Source organism: Triturus cristatus, chromosome 1_2, assembly GCF_964204655.1.
Source record: "Triturus cristatus chromosome 1_2, aTriCri1.1, whole genome shotgun sequence".
Taxonomy (NCBI): domain Eukaryota; kingdom Metazoa; phylum Chordata; class Amphibia; order Caudata; family Salamandridae; genus Triturus; species Triturus cristatus.
The window spans coordinates 1,091,637,186-1,091,659,978 of record NC_140580.1 but is presented as its reverse complement, the minus strand read 5'-3'; the positions used below and the strand labels follow the sequence as shown (position 1 = coordinate 1,091,659,978).

The window sequence follows — 22,793 nt, the reverse complement described above, 5'->3', positions numbered from 1 at the left end:
ATCATCGGGTTCACCCTGACTCCTAAAGAAGTCAGGGTAGGATCGACCATATTTCAGTGAGCTATTGAAAGAATTTAGACTAGGGGGGCGTAAATCTAAGATAAAAATTCCTCATCCACTCCCAAGTATCCCTTTATTAGTGCGGTGGATGGGAAAGATGAAAACTAAGATATGGTCGGGGTTTTAGGATTTATGACCCTAGGTAAACCAATGACACCAGCATCTTTCAGCCCTACTCTCAAAGGCCTAAGGAGGTCCCAGGCTTTTGTCAGGGTGGGTTAGTTTGTAATACATTCCCCCAGTGACGTATTTTTTTAAGGTGTTTTTTGTGCAGCCAGCAATTTCAATCAAGGCATGCACAGGCAGTGTAATACTTGCCACATTGTGTTCTGCCTGCAATAAAAATTACATGGTTTTGTTGCAGGAATTCTGATCGGGAACAGAACTATGCTTGGGACCACAGAACATGAGTAGATAGGGACTGAGTCACCATACCACCTCAGTACCATGAGCCCAAGACTGACTAGCTATAGTGTCTCACTTGCCCTCCTCCTACTCATATCCAGAGAGACAAGCGAACGGACACCTCAGAACAACACTACAGACCCTCTCAGGGATCGAGGTGACATGACACATCCCCTTTCGCTCACACACTCTTACTCATCCACAATAAGATATGACAAAGACACAAAGGAAGTTTGAAATGTTTGTTTAAACTATCGTGCTCTAGAATGCAGCCTGTGTGCCACAATCAGAAAACAACTGTCTAACAATAAACCGCATATTATGAAAACCCCTGTCATATTATAAGATAGAATAACCTAACCCCCTCTCGCCCATCCACCTTCTACGGAAGCAAACTGATTATACTGCAAAGATCTCTGGGTTTAGTAGCAGACCCTATGCCTTAGCATACACAGATGAAATTTCTACATCCTAGATACAGCCGTGATATTCTCTCAGAAATTCTCTCTCTCTCTCTGTGTTACATTGCTGTGCATAACTATATGACAAGGTTCACATGTTCATAAACAACAGCTGCACCTGTGTTGTGTCTAGGTGCGAGTGCCTGACCAGAACAAAATAACTAGAGACATTGCTGTTTGACCATGTCTGCTGTTCAGACTAAATCCCAGGAAAGAGCAGAAGGATAAATTACTTGCCTGTAATTCTAGTTCTCTTCTAGGGGTATCCTCATCAAAGTCATAAGCACAGAATATTCCCGCCCATGTGCGTGGACCCCGGAAATAATAAAAATGATATATGGAATATATATATATATATATATATATATATATATATATATAGGAGCGGCATTGGTATGTGAAAAAAGTGATATTGGTGTCTGTGTCTATCTATCTACACACACACCTACACACACCTACACACACACACCTACACACACACACACCTAAACACACACACACACACACCTACACACACACACACCCCTACACACACACACACCCCTACACACACACACACGCGCACACACGCGCGCACACACACACACCCACACATCACTTTTTTCACATACCAATGCAGCTCCCATCTAAGAGGCTAAACAATGTAATAACACACATAAAGCTGTATTTGCAAATCTATATAAAAACACAAGAGGGCAAGTAGCACTTCAACTCTGTTTTTTAATGAGTAAAACTCATGAAGAAAAACACTGCAAATAAAGCAGACATTGTTAGCCTACAGGCTTCACTGTAAACCAATAGCATAGAAAATGAAAGCATATTCCTACAAAACTGGCACCGTGCCTTTAGGGCAGCCATGACCCCTAGCTTCCCATCATGCCTCAGGGGTGACAGTTAGGTCAGTTGTTCTTTGCGTAATCCTGAAGAACAGGGCCCAAAGATATTCTTTAACAATGAATACAATCTCATTTGCCTGGGGCAGAGGGTGGGTTGCTTGTGACTTTGATGAGGATACCCCTGGAAGAGAACTAGGATTACAGGTAAGTAACTTATCCTTCTCTTCCAGGGGATCCTCATCAATAGTCATAAGCACTGAATAGAATAGCAAGCCCAATCCTCACCCTGCAGGCAAATGAGAGAAAGAGAGACCCAACATACAACAACATTCGCAATCAGCTGTTGCTGTTGAACAGATTCCTCAAGGAGCCCTGGCCTACTTGGGTGTCTGCTCTGGTGTCTGAATCTAGACAATAGTGCCTCGTAAATGTATGGACGGACCTCCTAGTCGCCGCCTTACAGATTTCAGATATAGGCACGTTATGCAGAAAAGCAGTCGTAGCCGCTTTTCCTCTGGTAGAATGCACCTTGGGAGTATATCCAAGAGGCCTCTGTGCTAATTTATAAGCTAACTTTATACATGAAACTATCCATCTGGAGATGGACCGCTTTGAAGCTGGAAAACCCGTTCAGATTTTCTCGTGGACTTGGACCTATCCAGGTAGAATTTTAAAACTCTTTTCAGGTCCAGGGAGTGCAAAGCCCTCTCAGCCGGAGTGGCAGGACTAGGGAAAAAAGTGGGCAAAGAGATGATCTGATTTACATGAAAATCTGACACCACTTTGGGGAGGAAAGAGGCATGAGTCCTCAATACGACCCTATTAAGATGGAAGACTGTATAAGGTTCCTTAGAGCAGAGGGCCTGTATTTCGCTCACTCTGCGAGCTGACGAGATTGCTTCCAAGAAAGCCGCCTTCCAAGAAAGATGTTGTAAGGTTGCTTTGTGTATGGGTTCGAAAGGCGGACCCATCAATTTTGATAGCACCAGGTTCAGCTTCCATGTGGTGAAGGAAGCCGGACCGGAGGATAGACCTTCTTCAGACCGTTCAAAAAGTCTTTAACAACCTGTAACTGAAAGAAAGTAGGTTGAGAAGGTGATTGCCTTTTTGCAGTGATAGCTGCTAAGAGCACCTTAATGGAAGGAAACTTCAAGCCTGCTTTCGCCAGATAAAGCAGGTATGGAAGGATGACCTCTTCTTGTCCTTTGGTTGGGTTACAATTGTTTTGAACACACCACATATAAAAGCGTTTCCACTTGCACGCATATGAGTGTCTAGTGTAAGGCCTTCATGCTTCCTTTAAAATGGACATGCAGTCCTGTGGTAGTCCTAAATGGCCGTACTGGTGGACTTCAGGAGCCATGCTGCCAAGTTCAGTGAGGGAAGGTTGGGGTGATGAATCCTCCTGCTCATCTTGGACAGCAGGTCTGGTCTGCACGGCAGCCTCCTGTGAGGGCACTTCGACAGGTGCAGAAGGTCATGGTACCACCATTGTCTCGGCCAGTCCGGGGCAATCATTATCATCCTCGTGTGGGAATGAGACAACTTGGTCACCACCTTCGAAATGAGAGGAAGGGGTGGAAAGGTGTACACAAATGCCCCTCACCAGTTTATCAAAAGGGCATTCCCTTTCGACCCTGGCCGGTAGAACCTTGAGGCGAAGTCTCGGAATTTTGTATTTTAGTCGTCCGCGAAGACGTCGATGGTGGGGCGACCCCAAGCCTGGAATATGTCTTCAACTACTTTGTCGTTGAGAACTCAGTCTTGTCTGTCTTCGAAGTGACGACTGAGAGAATCCGCTCTCGCGTTCTGCTCGCCCGGCAGGTGGACTGCTGTTATCGCTAGATTCCGTGCCAGGAGCCAATGCCAGAGAGTTTGAGCTTCCAGTGACAATATGCGGGAACGAGTTCCCCCCTGTTTGTTCAGGTAGTACATGGTGGTGGTATTGTCTGTCTGTACTAAGATTGAACTTGCCTGAATCAAAGGGAGGAAAGCCTTGAGGGGCAGGTTCCTGCATGTTGATGTGATCGGATCGCTCATTTGGTGACCATAGACCTTGTATCTGGAGGGATCCCATGTGGGCTCCCCAGCCCTGGAGGGAAGCGTCCGTGATCAGTGTTTGAGAGGGAGGTGCTTGGTGAATAGGTATCCTGACTTGCATGTTCTCCTTCTTTATCCACCATGGGATGGAAGCTCTTGCTGCGTTTGAGAGACTTATCTTGTCGTCCGAGCGAGCTGTTTGCTTTTCCCACTTGTCCTCCAGATCCTGCTGAAGAGGACGCATTCGTAGTCTGGCATTGGGGACCAGGAAGATGCAGGATGCAATTCGATGAACCGACAGCCTTCCGTTGTCCAGAACAAACTTGCATTTCTGTATGATGGAATACTGTCTGTCCTCCGAAGGAAACACTTTTCCTACCTCGGAGTCTACCAGAGCACCTAGATAATGGATTCTTTGTGTTGGTTGTGGAGTCGATTTGTCGAAGTTCACGTGAAGGCCCAGCCGGTGACAAAGCTCTAGGCATTGCAGGAAATTACTCCTCACGCTCTGCGATGAGGGACCGTTCCAACAGCCAGTCGTCTAAGTACGGGTACACGAAGATGCCTTTGCGGCGTAGTGCGGCTGCCACTACTGCCATGCACTTCGTGAACACTCTGAAAGCTGAATTCAGTAGTACCTTGAACTGGTAGTGAGAGGATCCCACCAGGAATCTCAGGTATGTTTTGTGATGCAGATTTACAGGGACGTGAAAGTATGCATCTTGCAGATCCAGCGAACACATCCAATCTCCCTGCCTAAGATGTGGATATATTTGATGGAGAGCCAACATGCGAAACTTCACCTTTCTGATAGATTTGTTGAGTGTTCGCAGATCCAGAATGGGTCTGTACTCCGCCTTGCGACCCTTCTTCTTTACTAAGAAGTATCTTGAGCAGACCCTTTCCCTCTTTGAGATATTGGCACCTTCTCGTTGGCTGACTTTCGGAGAAGGGTGGCCACTTTGTTCCGTAAAGTTTTCATCGGGTGACAAGATGATGGAACCGGAGGGATTGAGGGAGGATGGTGTCGGAGACGTAGAGAGTACCCATTCTGCAGAGTAGCCAACACCCACTGGTCGTTTGTGATAGCTCGCCACTCGTCGAGATGATTTGCAATACTTCCCCCCACTGGAGTGGTAAACGGTGACGGGGGAAGCGGGCACTCATTGCTTGGTCTGCGTCTTGGCGGAGGTGTGATCTGACGCTAGTTTCCTCTTCCTCTGGAGGAACGCCTGCCCTGATATTGAGATCTTTGTTGACCTTGCTGATCCTGATTTTTCTGCCAATGAGGGGTTTAAACCCTCTGTTGGGAGGATCATCAATTGTAAGGCCTGAATCTTTTGCGGAATTCCTTCTTCTTTTCTAGACCCACGGCCTTTAGTGTGTCCAGTTCTGTTTTCATGCGGGACATTTCCTCATCCGTGTGAGCCCCGAACAGTGATCTGGAGAATGGAAGATTCAGGATGCGCGATTGCACTTCTGGCTTGAGTTCTGCGAGACGGAGCCAAGATGTTCGTCGAGCACATATTCCATGCGCATAGGCATGCGCTGACAGAGTAGCTCCATCAGCTGCTGCGCTGATAACTTGGTTAGCCACCAAGCTGCCCTCCTGCAAGATCTCTTCAAAGTCCTTGCGGTCTTCCTGCAGCAACCTCTCTGTGAATCTTTGTAGGGAGTCCCACAGAGACCAGTCATACCGGCCAAAGAGAGACGATGCACTTGAGACTTTTAGCATCGAGGCGGATGTGCCACAAACCTTCCTTCCCACAAATCCTGCATTTTACTCTCCTTGTCTGGTGGAACAGCAGAGGAGGAAGCAGTAGCATGAGTCTTTTTTGCTGCTGCAATTATCACAGAATCCGGAGGGGGATCAGATCTAAGGAAGAGTGGGTTGTTTTCTGGCGAGCGGTACTTCTTTAAAATTCTAGCTGGCGCGGTCTTAACTGTTGCCGGCGTAAGAAAAATGTCCATCACTGGCTCTATGAGGCCCGGTACCAAAGGTAGCAAAGGTCTAGATGCTTCCCTTTGGAGTAAAGTCTCAAAAAATCACAGAGGACTTACTCTGACCAGTCAGCATAGGAATGCCCAGCTTTGTTGCTCCTCTGCCAAGTATGTCCTGAAAAGTGGTAACGTCATCCACCGGAGAGACCCTCGACGGTGGACTGTCAGTGAGGGTAGGTGAGTAGTCTCTGAAGGACGTGCGAGTGAAAGAGGATGAAGAAGTTGGGATACGCGTCTTCACCTCCTGCTTCTAGATCTCCTTCTGTATGAATGCACAGGAGTGCGGCTGCAAGCTCTGACTCTTGTAGGAGTATGTTCCCTGTCCACAGCCTGTACCAGCCGAGCCAACGGAGATCTGTGAAGAGGGCTCGAGTAATGCTGCGCCCCTGTGTCTGGAGCTGTGACCCAGTGATGCAAGGGTCTGTTCCATCGTGGTGAAAGATGGATGGAAGGTGATCTTCGCCTCTCTCCCCTTCAGGAAACTGTGTAGGGTGGGGGAGGAGAATTCACCCCTCCCTGCGTAGGCCTGATCGGAGAATCTTGGTGTCCTCCGGACACTGGACTGCTGGAGGTCGACATCACCACCTCCGGAGACCTTGACGTGGAGCCTCTGTGAGAACTAGGAGAACCTGTTCTAGACATAGGCGTTGGTGACGAGGACAGACTCACTGGACGTGAGTCCTCTTTAGACTGGTGTCTCGACTTCGATCTGGAATGCGCTGCGCAGACTGCCTTCTCAACGGAAAAGCCTGCCTCGACGTCGACTTTCTCCTTTTAGATGGAGGGCTCAATCTTGTAGTCGACCGGCCTCTCGACGTCGAACGTCTACCTGACATCGACGGAGTACCATGCTTCGACGTCAACTGCCTTTGTTCTGACGATCGGTGTCTCGACGTCGACTGGCGGTGTGCTGCCGTAGACGGAGCTCGCTGCTTCGACGCCAAAGATCTTTGCTGTGACGTCGACGGAGATTTCTGCCTCGACGTCGACGATGGAGTGTACCTGACATCGACGGAGTACCATGCTTCGACGTCAACTGCCTTTGTTCTGACGATCGGTGTCTCGACGTCGACCGGCGGTGTGCTGCCATAGACGGAGCTCGCTGCTTCGACGCCGAAGATCTTTGCTGTGACTTCGACAGAGACTTCTGCCTCGACATCGAAGATGGTGTCCTTTGTCTCGACGTCAAAGATCTCTGGACTGATCTCGATAGAGACCTGTGCCTCGACATCGATCGCCGTTGACGAGGCGACGACGGAGTGATGTGCCTCGATGTCGAACACCCAGCCGGTGTCGACTGGTTGACGTCAATGTCGTCGACGTTGATTGCTTTGCCGGGGTCTTTCGACGACGATCTCTTCGTCGGTGGCAGCTTCGACATCGATCCCGACGCCGATGGAGAACAGGTCAGGACCTTGCCTCTCGACGTCGACCGAGTTCTCTTTTTCTGATGCTTCACTGGAGACCTATCTCTTTCGGAGAGGCCATAAAGTCAAATTCTCTCCCTGTCTTTGATGGTCCTTCTCGACAGCTTCTTACAAGGATGGCAGTTGGAAGAAGAGTGAGACTCAGGGAGGCAGAGAATACACACAGGGTGTGTCTGATCTGGCCTTCTTCTTGCCACAGGCAGGGCAAGGATCAAATAAAGAAGGCACTCTTGAAGAAAATAAACCTTTTCTGGAACTCAAAAAAGGTATCACTCTCACTCTAAGGCAAAAAGACGTTGAGTGAAAGTACAAACACTAGAAAATTATCAGTTATTTTTTGACAGAAAGCCAAAAAAAGTGAAAGCTGTGAATCCAGGGTCCTGACTGAAGGAGCCGTAAAGAACAACTGACCTAACTGTCACCCCTGAGGCTTGATGAGAAGCTAGAGGTCATGGCTTCCTTAAAGGCACGGTGCCAGTTTTGTAGGGAAATGCTTTCATTTTATATGCTATTGGTATACAATGCAGCCTGTAGGCTAACAATGTCTGCTTTATTTGCAGTGTTTTTCTTCATGAGTTTTACTCATTAAAAAACAGAGTTCAAGTGCTACTTGCCCTCTTGTGTTTTTATATATATTTGCAAATGCAGCTTTATGTGTGTTATTACATTGTTTAGTCTCCTAGATGGGAGCTGCATTGGTATGAGAAAAAATTATATATATATAATAATAATAATAATAATAATATGAAATTTATAATGCGCTCAGCTTACCCGGGGGCATCCCGGCGCAACAGACCAGAAGATATATATATATATATATATATATATATATATATATATTCCATACATAATTTGTATTATTTCCAGGGTCCCCACACATGGATGGGAATATTCAGTGCTTACGACTATTGACGAGGATCCCCTGGAAGAGAAGAACTAGTTACTTATCTTCATTAACGCTTTTTCTGGTGGATATAGTATCTGCCTGTGGATTCCTCACCTTTTGAATTACCCCTGTGCCAGCATTCCACAGAAATTATTTTCCTAGCTCTCCCACGTCGACGAGGACGTCATAATAGCACGCCTCCGCTCGCGACTCCGTATGACGTCACTGGAGCCATAAGAAGACCTCGTTGGCATGCTGATGTCAGTTCCACCCATTTTGTCCGTGCCCTTGAGGCAAACAGGCAGACCGATAACATTTCCACAAATATACACGGTATACATAATATATATATAGAAATACACATAGTATATATATAAACAGAAAGGAAAAGCCAATAAGCAAAGCACTTCCTAGCAGCAAACTGTAAGCATGAAAATTACATATTGAAAACATCCATGTCAAACAGTTATAACTTTTTGGGGGAAAACAGGAGGACAACGGGGAGGCGGTGGGTCAGTAAGGAATCCATAGGCAGATACTGTATCCACCAGAAAAAGAGTTACCGAAGGTAAGTAACTTATTCTTCTGATGGATACATCTGCCTGTGGATTCCTCACCTTTTGAATTGAATCCCCAAGCCGTACCTCTCCCGGAGGAGGATGTCCACCTGACTATACCAAAAAATCTTGCAGAACAGAACGTGCAAAATGGCCGTCCCTCCTAACCTCAGAATCCAAGCAGTAATGCTTCCCAGAGGTATGGAGGGAGGCCCAAGTTGCTGCCTTACAAACAAATATCAACAAAAGGAACACCTCTAACCAAAGCAGAAGAAGAAGACTTAGCTCTGGTGGAATGAGCTCGAATACATTCAGGCGGCTTCTTCTTGGCCAAGGCGTAGCAAATCTTGATACACAGGACGATCCACCTGAAGAGTGTACATTTGTGAACAGCTTTTCCTTTCATCCGACCAATGTAGCCCGCAAAGAGCTGATCATCCAGCATTAGTTCCCTGGTCCTGTCCAGGTAAAAACTGACCGCCCTCTTAGGGTCCAGGCGATGAAGTCAGCCCTGGTCCTGAGAACCATCTTTTCTGCATGAATGGTCAAGAATGGAGGTTTAGAACTAAGAGCCTGAAGCTAACTTACCCTCCTGGCCAAGGTAATTGCGACCAAAAAGACCAGCTTGAAAGAAAGAAGTCTCAAAGGGCAACTATGTGGAGGCTCAAATGGAGAACCCATCAGAAAAGTAAGAACAAGATTCAAATCCCACTGAGGCATAATGAAAGGAGTGGGAGGAAACTTATTGGTTAGGCCCTTAATGAACCTCATAACAACTGGAGATTTAAACAAAGACGGCTGGTCCGGCAAACAAAGGAAAGCTGACAAAGCCGACAAATATCCTTTAACTGTAGCTACAGCACAGCCGTTCTGAGCCAAGGAAAGAGAGAAACAGAGCACATCAGACAAATGGGCCTTCAAAGGATCAATTGACCTCTTTCCACACCATTTAAAAAATTTGGACCACCGGTAGGAATAAATATATTTGGTGGAGTGTCTCCTGGATGATAAAATAACATCCACTACATCCGGTGGGAGAGAGAAGAAACTCAAGTTGCCCCGTTCAATCTCCAGGCATGAAGGGGCAGGCTCGGAGGTGGGGGTTTAAACCCTGCCCCTGCGACTGCGAGAGGAGATCTGCCCTGATAGGGAGACGGAGCGGAGGGTTCAATGAGAGATGAAGTAGATCTGTGTACAATACCCTTCTTGGGCAATCCTGAGCAATCAATATGACTTGGGTCCGGTCTTGGCCAATTTTCCTCAGAACCCGAGGAATCAAGGGTATGGGGGGAAACGTGTAAAGGAACTAGGAACACCAATCCAACTGAAACTCGCCCCCTAATGCTTCCTGCATCGGAAACTGGAGACTGCAGAACAACAGGCAGTGCGCGTTCTGGCGGGTGGCAAAGAGGTCCAACCAAGGAAATCCCCACAGCCTAAAGACGAGATGGACCACCTCTGGATGAAGCCGTCACTCGTGATCGGCTGAGTAATGCCGACTGAGACTGTCCACACGTACATTTAGCACACCGCCCAGATGATTTGCCATTACACAAATCTGATGGCCCTGAGCTCAGGACCAGAGTCACGGAGCCTCTCTGCAGAGACGATATCACCCTACACCTCCCTGTTTGTTGATGTACCACACCGTGGTAGTGTTGTCCGTTAGGACCTGAACTGACAGACCGCAAACAGATGGAAGGAAGGCCTTTAGAGCCAAACGTATTGCCCGCAATTCCAAAGGGTTGATGTGAAGCAGCTTTTCCTCTGGAGACCAAAGACCTTTGACCTCCAAATCCCCCAGATGAGCACCCCACCCTAAAGTGGAGGCATCGTAATCACTGTGGCCACTGGTGGAGGAGGCTGAAGGGGCTTTCATTGAGACAGGTTGTCCTGCACACTCCACCAAGACAGCTCTGCTGCAGTGTCTCTGGAGATTCTGATGTTCTCCCTGAGATCTCCGTTGTGTTGATACCACTGCCTGCGGAGGCACCCTTGAGTGCTCTCATGTGCCAGCGTACATGGCTGACCAACAGTATGGAGGAAGCGAACCGACAGAGCAGGCGCAGGACCTTCAGGACTGGAACAACCGCTCCATTGTGAAACAAACAAATTATCTCCTGTTTGTCAAGAATCCTCTGCGGGGGCGGAAATACTTGACACACAGTAGTGTCCAGTATTGCCCCTATGAACAGGCTGTGCTGAGAAGGCACCAGGTGAAATTTGGGTACATTTATCGAGAAACCCAAGTTGAACAACAATTGTGTTGTTGCATACAAGTGGCGCAACACCATCTCTGGAGACTTGGCTTTCAGCAGCCAGTCGTCCAGATTAGGGAAAACAGGAACCCCTCACCTTCTGAGATGTGCTGCCACCAACGCCATCACCTTTGTGAAGACCCGTGGTATAGAAGTGAGACTGAACGGAAGGACCGCAAACTGGTAGTTTTGCGACCCCACCATAAACCGCAGATACTTCGGATGCGACTTCAGGATGGGAAGATAAATATACGCATCCTGCAAATCGATCGATGCGACCCCACCATAAACCACAGATACTTCCGATGCTACTTCAGGATGGGAAGATAAATATACGCATCCTGCAAATCGATCGACACCATCCAATCTCCCTGTTGCAGCGTTAAAAGAACCTGAGCCAAGGTCAACATTTTGAACTTTTCCTGTCTGAGGTAAAAATTCAAAATCCTGAGGTCTAGGATCGGCCTCAATCGACCGTCCTTCTTGGGAATCAGGAAATATTGGGAGTAACATCCCTGACCCCTTTCTTGCTATGGAACCATCTCTATCGCCCCTTTCTGCAACAAGACAAGAACCTCCTGTTGCAAGAGTAGTAAAGGGTCCTCTGAACACCAATCCTGGCGAGGTGGGTAAGGAGGTGGAAACTCTAGAAAAGGGAGGGCGGACCCATTTTCCACAAGATTCAAAACCCAACGGTCTGAGGTAACCGATTTCCAATCTTGTAGAAAATGGGACACCCGACCCCCTACAGGACGAACATGTTCCAAGATGGGGGATCTAAAGCTGCTTTCCCGTGGTATCAGTGGGGGGGGAGGGGGGGTGGGGACAGAGGAAGAGGAGGACTGCTGCAGAGAGGCACCTCGAACAATGCCTCTATTTTTTCCCCATGTACGACCTGTACAGAGCGATTTGCTGTTGTTGCTGCTGACAACCTCAAAAGGAAGCCCTCTTTCCAAAGCCTCGATACCCCTTGTAGCCAGACCCCCTGGGCTGAGACTGTAGGGCCAAAGATCTTGCAGTAGCCCTACTGTCTTTGGTACCAAACAATCTTGAGGCATCGAAAAGCAGATCCAGTAGAGTAGCCTGAACATCTGGCGAAAAACCTACAGGAGAAGACACTCTGGGTGCCGGAGAACCTCTGGGTGCCTGAGAACCTCTGGGCGCCGGCGAACCCCTCGGAGTCGGTGAGTGGATCCGAGTCGCCTGCAGAAAAGGAGAAGGCGACGGAGAAACAAAGTCCTTTTCTCGGTGAAGCTGACCTCGAAGCCTTGACCTTCGAAGAGCGATGTCGAGAACAGTGTCTCCTCTTCGACTTCTTATGCTTCCTAGACTTCAAAGTATGCGAGGTCGACGACCTCGAGCACTTACAACCTCTCTTCTCTTTTTTCGCCTTTGCCATGAAGAATTTTGCTTCATGCTCCTTCAGCGCCTTTGAGCTAATCTTTCAACAACACGAACATCCTTCGACGTCGTGGTCCGAAGGAAGGCTTGAAACCCGACTTCTTCAAAGTAGCCATTCCTACAGAAACACTAAGAAGATGTAAAGAAACAAAGTAATATCAGAGAAATGCAAAGTCTCAGAAAAAAAACGTTACCCATCGACGGCGCGGAAAAAAGGGAACTGACGTCAGCACACCGACAAGGTCTTCTTATGGCTCCGGTGAAGTCATACGGAGTCGCGAGTGGAGCGGTGCTATTGTGACGTCCTCATCGACGTGGGGGAGCTAGGAGAAGAATTTCCGTGGAATGCTGGCGCAGGGGTAATTCAAAAGGTGAGGTATCTATAGGCGGATATATCCATCAGAACGAGAAAACAAGAGCAGGTTCGGTGTGAAAATATAATGTGACAGAAGTCAATGTGTTTATATAGAAGCATGTGCAAAGCCAATGCGGCCTGTGTCATGCACAGTTAGGATAACATAGGAAAAACCACAATAGGCCCTGTATAGAACACATGACAGTTTCAGCAAGTGTGCCACCATGTGGCTTCTCAAGATGTAACATAAAATTTGCCATCTTGTTTGATCACCAGATCTAGAAAACTGGTTTTCATTTCATTGAGTGACTTGATTAGCTACATTTAAAAATACCATGGTATATTTGCCTTGTGACTCTTGTCTGCTTGCTATAAACTTATAACAGACACCTTCACTACAATAGAGCATACACCAATAATCTCAGATGCAATGATGAAGAAATGGTATCAGCAATATAGCAGATCTTCATAACTCAAACTTTCGGCAGAAAGGTTCTAGCCTGAAAATCAATTCTAAAAATGGTAGTATCATTGCTCTCTGCCTTTACTGACAACATTTTTGGGTAAATGACAAGCCAAAAGTAGCAGACCTAAGCAAAAGCAAAAAACGCCAGTAACTATATCACTATTCTTAAACTACCCAAGTGGTGTTTAAATGTTCCAAACAGCAACTGAAAGATGCGTTGTAAAACGTATTGCAGATATAATTTTGTGTTTTGTTACTTCCCTTATAACACAGAGGGGAGAGGATGTGGCCTAACGGCTAAGGCGGTCAACCTCGAAGCTGGGAACCTGGTTAGAGTCTCAGCAGGTACGGTCAACATCTTGTGATTCTGGTCAAATCACTTAATCTCAGCGTGCCTAACAAAAAATGAACATGTCCATCTGTAATACAACTGGTGCTCATGTAAAGTGCTCCAATATCTTCGGGTCTAGTTTGCGCTATATAAAAATCCCCCCAAAAACAATTACTTTCTTGCAGGTTTTAGCTTACGCTTGTTTCCTCCATCTATATTCAGACACACTGAACACAGAAAGTGAATTCTGAGCTTAGCCTTTCTTGCCATTCACTACATCACAGTCCAGCAGTGGGCATCCACTCTGTGCTGCAGAATCTGAACCTACAGTGGGAAAATTAGACAGGAAAACACCACAAAATACAAAGAGAAATAAAAATTACTTACATGTCTTGGGTCTCTGGGATCCATAGACTCTAAAAACAACTGCAGCTCCTCAATTTCACCCTGCTTCTTTTCCATTTCTCTCCGCTGTCTTTCCATTTGCCGCTCTAGTTCCTGGGCTTCTGTGCGCAGCTGATTAAGTAGCTGGATTTTATCACTAAGTTGCTGCCGCAAGTTCTCTTTTTCAGCTTCGGAAATCTGGAATGCAGTATAGGGAAAAAAGTAACTATAAATCTAACACAGGCCTATGAAGCACACAACTTACGTAGAAGAGGTAAGAGTCGGACAGGAAACAATAAGCTGGAACTAGTTTATTGATGGAAAGAGGAGCTCTGTTTGTCCCCTAGTCCTGTTTTTATGGGAGTCCTAGCTTGACATGTATCAGTAAAATAGGATGGCTTGTACTGATAATTGGTTCCTTAAAACGGTTTATACAAGAATAGTTCTTGGAAACGAATGAAGCATCAAGAGATTTTGCTGATTGAGACATTAGGGTGTGGTCAGGAAATTGATTACAAACTATAACCAAAATCTTTAGTAACTACATGGAAGAATACTAGATAACCCTCCCCTACAATATTCTCTTTAGAATGGCTATGTGCCTGTTCATAGGTCCTATAAACCGAGTACAGTATCTCTCACGAGGCTATTTTCAATGCATCACACAAATAAGAAGCTATTTTGCAATCTTTATTTTTCAAGAAACAATTTTGAGTAAACTACTAATAGTGGAAACCGATGGCTGGTTCTCTCAATGGGAGTGACTGACAAAGGGCACTGTGAAAAGTGGAACATTTACTACTGTAGGACCACTGTGACGTTTGGCGCAAGTACCCAACGTTTATGGGATGCACACAACAATTCTGTCTACTCAGAGATTCGTACCACAGCTGCAGATGTGAGTCACATGGGATTTTGCAAATGACCTCTTTGAGTCTGCCTTGTGATAACATTGTTCACTGTGCAGCAACCCTTTCTTCAATATCCCAAATAAATACTCTGGCGTTCCATCCCCATTCGTAACCCAGAATCGTATTTATCCTGCCTATGACAATAGCCTGCATGGAGGGACAGGAATAATCATGTGCAAGTTTATGGGTCTTCGGGTCTTCATCTGCACTTGCAGTTAGACCCATCAGAAGAGTGAAGAACATCCACCATGCTGGCGAAAATTTCATTTTAAAACACATACACCTACCTGGCCAGAGCAAATATCAGCCAGCCTGGATTCTGAGAACCCAGATTGTGAATTTTCCTCTGAAACTTTTGTTTTGTGCCTCTAAATTTAAAATAGGTATACAGAGTGATTTTGTGAATTGGTCCAAAATTCGAAGTTCTGCATGTATTTAAACTCGACACTCCCTTGCCTACATGTATGTAGAAGTGTCAGATGCCTTGTCTTGTGATCTTGCTGGTCTTATTTCTGCTCAATATTTCCTACAATCCTCCACACGTTTTGCATGTAAATACTGACATGATGACGTAAATTCCCTTACAAAGGGAAAGACGCGTGTTACGTGAATTCTGTGTTTCCAGGAAACGTTCTTGACACAATAAGTAAAATTGGCCACAAATCCACGCTGGAACAGAACCAACAGTGGATGATGAATTTCATAAATGAGTTTTCGGTTTTCACTTGTTCCTTTGTTCACTTCAACCTTTTAATTTCCTCCCGTCAATAATGTGCATCAATGACGGCTGTATCTAGACTTGACATGTTTCTTTTCTAAAACTTCATTTGTTAAAAATTATTGGCCATATTCAAACTTCAGGTGTTCAGTGTGTATCAAAGTGTAAAAGTTGACCTCATCTCCATTTTATCTTTGTTCAGTATTAGTTTTAATAGAATTATAAAGATTTACAAAGAACGGAATAATATAGAAAATAGGACCACATTATAGAATTACGTAAATTGCCAAACCACCACACTTAGTTGGAGGGTTGGAAATACAACTAATTGAGAAAAACGCTCTTGTACGAAAAAACTCGAACGAAACAGACTAATTTCATTGCAGCTTTAGCACAAGACATCGAGGATATCACACTTGGGCTGGGAATGTTCCACCACACAGTGGCTTTCCACCTCAGTATGCTATATGCTGACACGAGAGTGGGTGGACTATCTAACCCCATACGTACAGAACGCACACTGAACACCCACTCCACTGTTAATGATGTCATGGGCCAAGACCAGGCGGGTGACAACCGGCTGATTGCAGGATGGCTGCTCAATATTGGGGCTCTACAACCAGCTCCCTAGAGACTATTAGCACATGCTTACTTTTAAATTGTAGAGGTCAGCCTTGCAACAGTGTTTTTTTTAAATTGAAATATCTGGCTTAGTTTTTAGCTTGCCAATATTCACGACTGCATGATCTGCTACTCCAACAAATGAAGGGGTGCCATAAGTAGAGCTTTTCTCCCAATTTTCTGTCAGTAGAGGCATTTCTGGACAGACTGCTACTGCCTGTGTTACATGTACGAAAATTGTGCCTTTTTTCTGTGAACACTCAAATACCCTAAAAATACAGCAAATGTGCTGGCCAGGTGCAATTCCACGGTAGTAACTCCTTTGCAGGTGGTCTCCTTCACTTCCACAGGTTTGTCCAGTCCCTTCAGAGTATCATCTGAATAGGAAAAAACAGAAACATCCATTTCCTTTTCTTCTGGCTAGACGCTGGTTTGTTATGGACTTCACAAGTTATTTTCCTGCAAGTACTGAAGCTTGGTTCCATCTCTGCCTAACAATCCAACTTTTGACACAAGGAATACTTTGCACTATAATCTTCTCACACGAATAGCTGTGTAATTTTTTGAGAAAGTGTAGACTAAAGACATGGTCACTGTCTTACAGATGTCAGCAAGCAGTATATTTCCTGGACCAAAAGAGTAACATTCTCTTTTGCATCTCAAATGCGGTTGTGGTATCAACTGAAGTTTGTTAGCATGTGAATAGCTATGGTACCCCCACAATTTTTGTATGGTGCTGAATTGATATATTTGAGTGGGAAGATGTCCTGGGACCTTGAGGAAGGCAAAAAAAAAATTAAACAATTTAATTATGCTGCCTCAATCATCCATGGTTCAGGCCGTAAGATTGGAGCTAGGACTGACCTCATGGGGTATGCTATCTGGTATGGCCTTGTTTTGTTTTTGGCAACGATTAGGGGCTGATGGAAATATAAAAGTATCCCAATGGTGTAAAAATGAAGTAGAGAAAAGTGAGTTAAGATGGGCAAAAGAGGGGGGGCGTGGCTAGGCGCCGAGGTGAATGGCCGCCTGATCCCGGAGCTCCGCCGGGACCGTTGGTGTTCCATCAAAATCCGGACTTAATCCGCGCTGGGGGGAGTGCCCTTGGAGCTCCCCCGGCTCCCCCTGACCCGGTGCACACGGAGGCGGCTCGGCGACCCCAGGCGACACTCGCACGGCCCAGGAGGGTGGCCGCGGCGGATGACGGCGGCCGGACGCCTCGGCTCCGGAGCTCTGTTGCGGCTCCCGGCGCTACCTGAGGCCCCGGCGAGGGCCTGCCCACCGACGCGCTCAGAGTGACGCCGCCGTAGAAGAACGCGGCTGATATCGCGGCTCGGGGCCGGAGACCAGCGGATGTCTACGGAGCGGGTGCGAGATCGCGACTGGGGCTGCGGCGGACTGATTCCCTGGCCGAGAAGAGGGCGCCATTTTGCGGCCACGAGAGACCAGATGGAGGCCTGTTGCTGAGGGACGCCCTGCCCTACCCTCCGGTGAGACTCCAGAGCGCGACTGGGACTGCGAACCACCTGGCTGCCCGGGGGTGAGACGGAGTGCTCTGCTTGATATCGGGCCTGGCTGTTGGCGGCGGAGACCTTCTTCCCCCTATCGATCCCTGACAGAGAACTGTGGGCTCAAGGCTACGTCCGTCAAACCCAGCCGGATCAAGGGGCGCCTGGGTGCTGCGGAGGGGACCACCAGTCGTCCTAGGGAAGGTGCACGATCGCGACTGGGGCTGCGGCGGACTGATTCCCTGGCCTAGAAGGGGACGCCATTTTGTGGCCACAGAAGAGCAGAGGGTGGCCTGTTGCGTGGGAGCGCCCGGCCCACTCATCCGGTGAGGCCCACAAGCGCGACTGGGGACTGCGCACCGCCTGGCTGACTGGGAGTGGGACGGTGTACGGGAACTGATTTTGGGCCTCTCGTGTGGCGGCGGAGGTCTTCCTCCCTCTATCGATCCCTGAGTAACAGCGGTGGGCCCAAGGCTACGTCCGCGAACGCCGGTCGGACCACAGGACACCTCGGTGTTGCAGCGGGCGGTGTCGCATACGGCTCGCGGGGTGCCCGGACCGCCATGCGACCCAAGAGTGGAGCCGCAACGCAGGCCAACAAGCTTGACCAGTACACAGTAGCCAAGGCGCCGCCTCCGGCGGAAAGGGCTCCGAAGGATGACGCGGACCCAGCGGACCCTTCATTGAAGTCCATCATGGCTGCGATTCAAACCCTGGGCATGAACTTGGAAACCAAAATGGATAAGATCACCATTGAAGTGGCCCTGCTCCGAGCTGACCTGGGGAAAACCACTGACCGCTCCAAGGCTAATGAAGTCGATATTAAGGCCCTACAGGACTCGGAGAAGCGGCTTGAGGGTAGGGTGAATGAGCTAGTACACCAGCACCGCCTGATGGCCCTGCGGCTCGATGATCAAGAAGGGAGGGCTCGGAGAAGTAATATCCGCGTCGTGGGTGTGGCGGAAGGACTTGAAGGAGACAGTGTGGAGCTCTTCCTGGAGGACCTGATCCTACGACACCTTCAACCCAAGCGTCTCTCGAAGCTCTTCACCATTGAGCGGGCGCACAGGGCCCCTATCCCACGACCCAAGCCTGGGGCCATGCCACGGACGATCATAGCCAAAATTCTGAATTTCCGGGACCGGGACGCAATTCTTCAGGCGGCACGACAGCACGGTGACCTACAGTATGAAGGGGCCACGATCCGGTTCTTTCCCGACTTCACGCTCCAGGTCCAACGGGAAAGGCGCTCCTTCCAAGGGGTCAAGGCGGCGCTCCGCGAGCGTGGGATCAGATATATGATGTTTTTCCCCGCCAAATTGAAAATCATCGCCGGTGGGCGATCCCTCTTCTTCACCACGCCGGAAGCGGTGCAGGAGTGGCTGGATGCGGGAGAGGTGACGCAGGATTCCAGGCGTGAAGAAGTACAGCGGCGAGACGCGGGCCTGCCCGCCACGGAGTCGGCGCCGGGACACCCTGCGGGTGGTGCGCCGAGTCAGCGGTCCTGGCGTTCCAGGTCCAACAGTCCCCGCTGGGGCTCGTCCAGAGAAGGGACGCCGCGCTGAGACCACGAGAGATAGCGCTGAGAAGACATCAGACAGTAACGTATACTACATGTGCCTTTCTTTTGAGACTAGTTGACTCTGGGGTACCCTGGCCGCCTCACTGCCTCTACGGGTGGCTTCCCTCTATGGGTGACTCCGGGACAGAGGGGCTGAACGAACTGGGGCACCACGGACGGGCGACCAAAGGGGACTAGCCCATGAACTTCCCAAGTTGAGTTCCTCGGTGGGTTCACCGGGGTGGGGTGGGGCGACAGGCGCTCTGCTAATTGGGGTGGTGGGCAGTTCAAGACCCACGGAGCAGGGGGCAGGGTGGGGGGTGTTGTTTTGGGATGGGGGGGCAGGGAGGTCAGGGCCAGCTCCGGGAGGGAGGGAGTTGATTGTCCGGCTTGTTGGGTTTGTTATATTTTGTATGGTTTGTTATTGTGGGGTGGGGCTCAGGGAGGTGTGGGAGTTGGGGATCCTTTACGGTCACACACACTGTGTACACACAATTGATGCCCGGGTGGTGGGACAAGACACCCTCTTACGACACAGCCATGGCTAGAAGGTGGGAAAAAAGCCTAAAGATTCTCAGCTGGAACGTCAACGGTATGGGGGACAGACTCAAGCGTACTATAGTTTTGCAGTTCCTCAAACGGCACCAGCCAGATGTGGTGCTTCTGCAAGAAACACACTTATTGGGGAATGTCTGTCACGCCCTGAACAGATATGGGTACACTCTAGCAGCACACTCAGGTTTCACCACTGGATCGAGAGGAGTGGGTATACTCCTGCGACGCTCGCTGCCCCTTCATGTAGATATCACCAAGACCGACCCGCAGGGCCGCTTCACGGCTGTGTCGGGGCGTTGGGAAGGCCGGGCGCTTAATCTTCTTTCAGTCTATGTCCCCCCAGGCCTACAGGCCCGGGCCTTCGCAGACCTGGGCTCATTCCTCCTATCGCTACCCGAGGGTCGGCTCGTTCTGGGAGGGGACTTGAACGCAGTGGCATCGGGAGCCCAAGACAGACTGCCACCTAGAGACCTGCCCCAGGGGCAACGGTGGCTGCCGGACTTCCTCGAGTCCTTCGGGCTGACGGACGTTTGGCGCCTACTCCACCCCACTGAAAGTAGCTTCAGCTTCTTCTCCGGGGCGCACCACTCCTTCTCACGGCTGGACTACATCCTCACCCTGCTCCAACACGACATGGCGGTACTGGAGGCCGAATTCCTCCCCAGGGGCATCTCCGACCATTCACCGGTCCTTGCACAGATTATATTCGGAAGTAGACGGGAGGGCTGCGCTGCGCCAATTAATCCCTGGCACTTGAAACACGAGGTCACTAGGAAACACATATCCACTTCCATCTCGCGCTACTTCACAGAAAACGATGGGTCGGTCGCCTCCCCTGCCACCCTCTGGGAGGCGTTTAAAACTGTGGTGCGGGGCGAGGCGCTATCGGCTATCGCGGCTCGGCGACGGGAACGCAGCCAACAGACCGTAGCGCTAGAGGAGCAACTTGGGGAACTAGAACGGGAGGCAACGACCAGCGGCGACCGGGAGCTCAGGCACGCGATGCAGCTAAAGGCGGCGGAGTATAGAGCGCTGGTATCCCAGGAGGCCCAGACGGTGGCTCGGCATAGAATTGGTAGAATATATGATCAAGGTGACAAAGCCGGGAAACTTATTGCCTGGCTTGAGCGGAAACAACAGGCCAGCAGGGTGGTGCCGGAGTTGCACACTGAATTGGGGAGAGTGCTCACGGAACCCCGGGCAATAGTACAACAGTTCGCCGACTATTACCAGCAGGTTTACAAGCGAGAGTCGGACCGGCCGGAGGAGGACTCCATGGACCTCCTCGCGGACATACGCTTGCCCACTCTCTCGGACACAGATCGGGAGGCTCTTGACAGCCCGCTCACCGAGGCTGAGCTCCAGCAGGCGATAGGAGACCTCCGTCCTGGTAAGGCGCTCGGTCCGAACGGCATACCCATAGAGATCTACAAACTCCAGCCAGACGTCACTAGTAAGCACCTCAAACTCATGTTCGACTGCAGTAAAGCAGTAGGGCTGCTGCCCCGGGACCAGCGGTTGGCGACCATAGTGGCAATTCCGAAAGAAGGTAAACCCAAAGACTCTTGTGCATCGTACAGACCCATTTCGCTTCTAAACGCGGAACCTAAAATACTTGCCAAGACGCTGGCCAATCGGCTTAAGCCGGTGCTTTCGTCGCTAATCCACCCTGACCAATCGGGATTCATGCCCCACCGAAATACGGCCCTCAATATTAGGAGATTGCATGGGGTGCTAGGGCAGTGCCACAGTCTTCAAGAGGACGCGGTGGTGGTCTCGTTGGATGCCACCATGGCCTTCGACACCCTAGAGTGGCCCTACATGTTCGCAGTCCTGCGTAAGCTGGGCTTTGGACCCCAGTTTATCGCTTGGGTGCGATTACTGTATGCGGAACCCCTGGCGCAGGTGCTGGTAAATAATAAGGTGTCTGAAGTCTTCACGCTGGCCAGAGGAACTCGACAGGGCTGTCCCCTGTCCCCCCTTCTATTCGCCCTCTCCCTCGAACCGCTTGCGGCCTGGATAAGACAGGTTGCCACCGTGCAGGGCATAACATGGGCGGAGGGGTGGGAGGATAAGATATCTCTCTATGCCGATGACATACTTCTTTACCTCTCGAAGCCGCGTGGGTCACTGATCGCGGCGCTGAATATACTGGACAGTTTCGGTCGCAACTCTGGCTTCCGAGTCAACTGGGCCAAATCGCATCTATACGTCCTCCGTGGGGACCCTCCCAGACTCCCTGACTCTTGCCCTATTCGGGTGGCAGAGGACGGGTTTAAGTATCTCGGAGTGTATATTACTGTTAACAAGGCTCTGCTGTACGAGCAAAATCTCAAGCCGCCGCTGCTTCGGCTTCAACGGGAGGCGAAATCCTGGCAGCATCTGCCCCTGTCATTGCTGGGCAGGGCAGCATTATTCAAGATGCTCTCGCTCCCGCGGTTTCTATACGCACTCCAAAATTACCCGCACCTGGTCCCGAACAGTTACTTCCTAGCGATCGAAGCTGCGCTGCGCGACCTCCTCTGGGCCGGGCAGCCCCGAATCTCACTGGCCAAACTCACACTGGGGTGGTACGATGGTGGAATCGCTCTCCCCGATATTCGTGAGTACTACTGGGCGGCCCACCTATCCGCGATCAACCAAGGGACATACGGGGACGGGAATGACCCGGCTTACGGCATGGATAGATGGCTGCTTCCCGGAGGGAACTACGAAATAGCACTCTACTCTAGACGGGGTGTGAGCAGACTCACCGGCCCGACACTTCATTCGGTAAAGCTGTGGCACATCGCACAGAAGAAGCTCGGATGGTCCGGAGTCCTCACGATGGCCACGCCACTATGGGCCTCAGAAGCGTTGGGAAATCTGCGACGCACCAAAGGATTCCGCAATTGGGATCTTATCGGCATCTCTCAAATCAAAGACATTTGGGGACCTGCCGGGGTCCGCTCATTCGCCCAAATGCAGGACGCATACGAACTGGCAGATGCCGAATATTTCAGATACTTGCAGGTGCGCCACTCCTTGCAGGCGAACATCCCACCGGAGGTC

The 22,793-nt window shown here is 49.4% G+C and overlaps 1 protein-coding gene across 1 annotated transcript in view; it reads right to left on the bottom strand.

The window, feature by feature from the left end:
* CNTRL (centriolin) overlaps nucleotides 1-22,793 on the bottom strand; it is a 1,084,252-nt gene that overhangs the window by 880,326 nt on the left and 181,133 nt on the right. Inside the window, exon 11 of the mRNA XM_085613596.1 lies at nucleotides 13,872-14,066. Coding sequence (XP_085469722.1) covers nucleotides 13,872-14,066 — 195 coding nt within the window. The remainder of the gene's footprint in view (nucleotides 1-13,871; nucleotides 14,067-22,793) is intronic.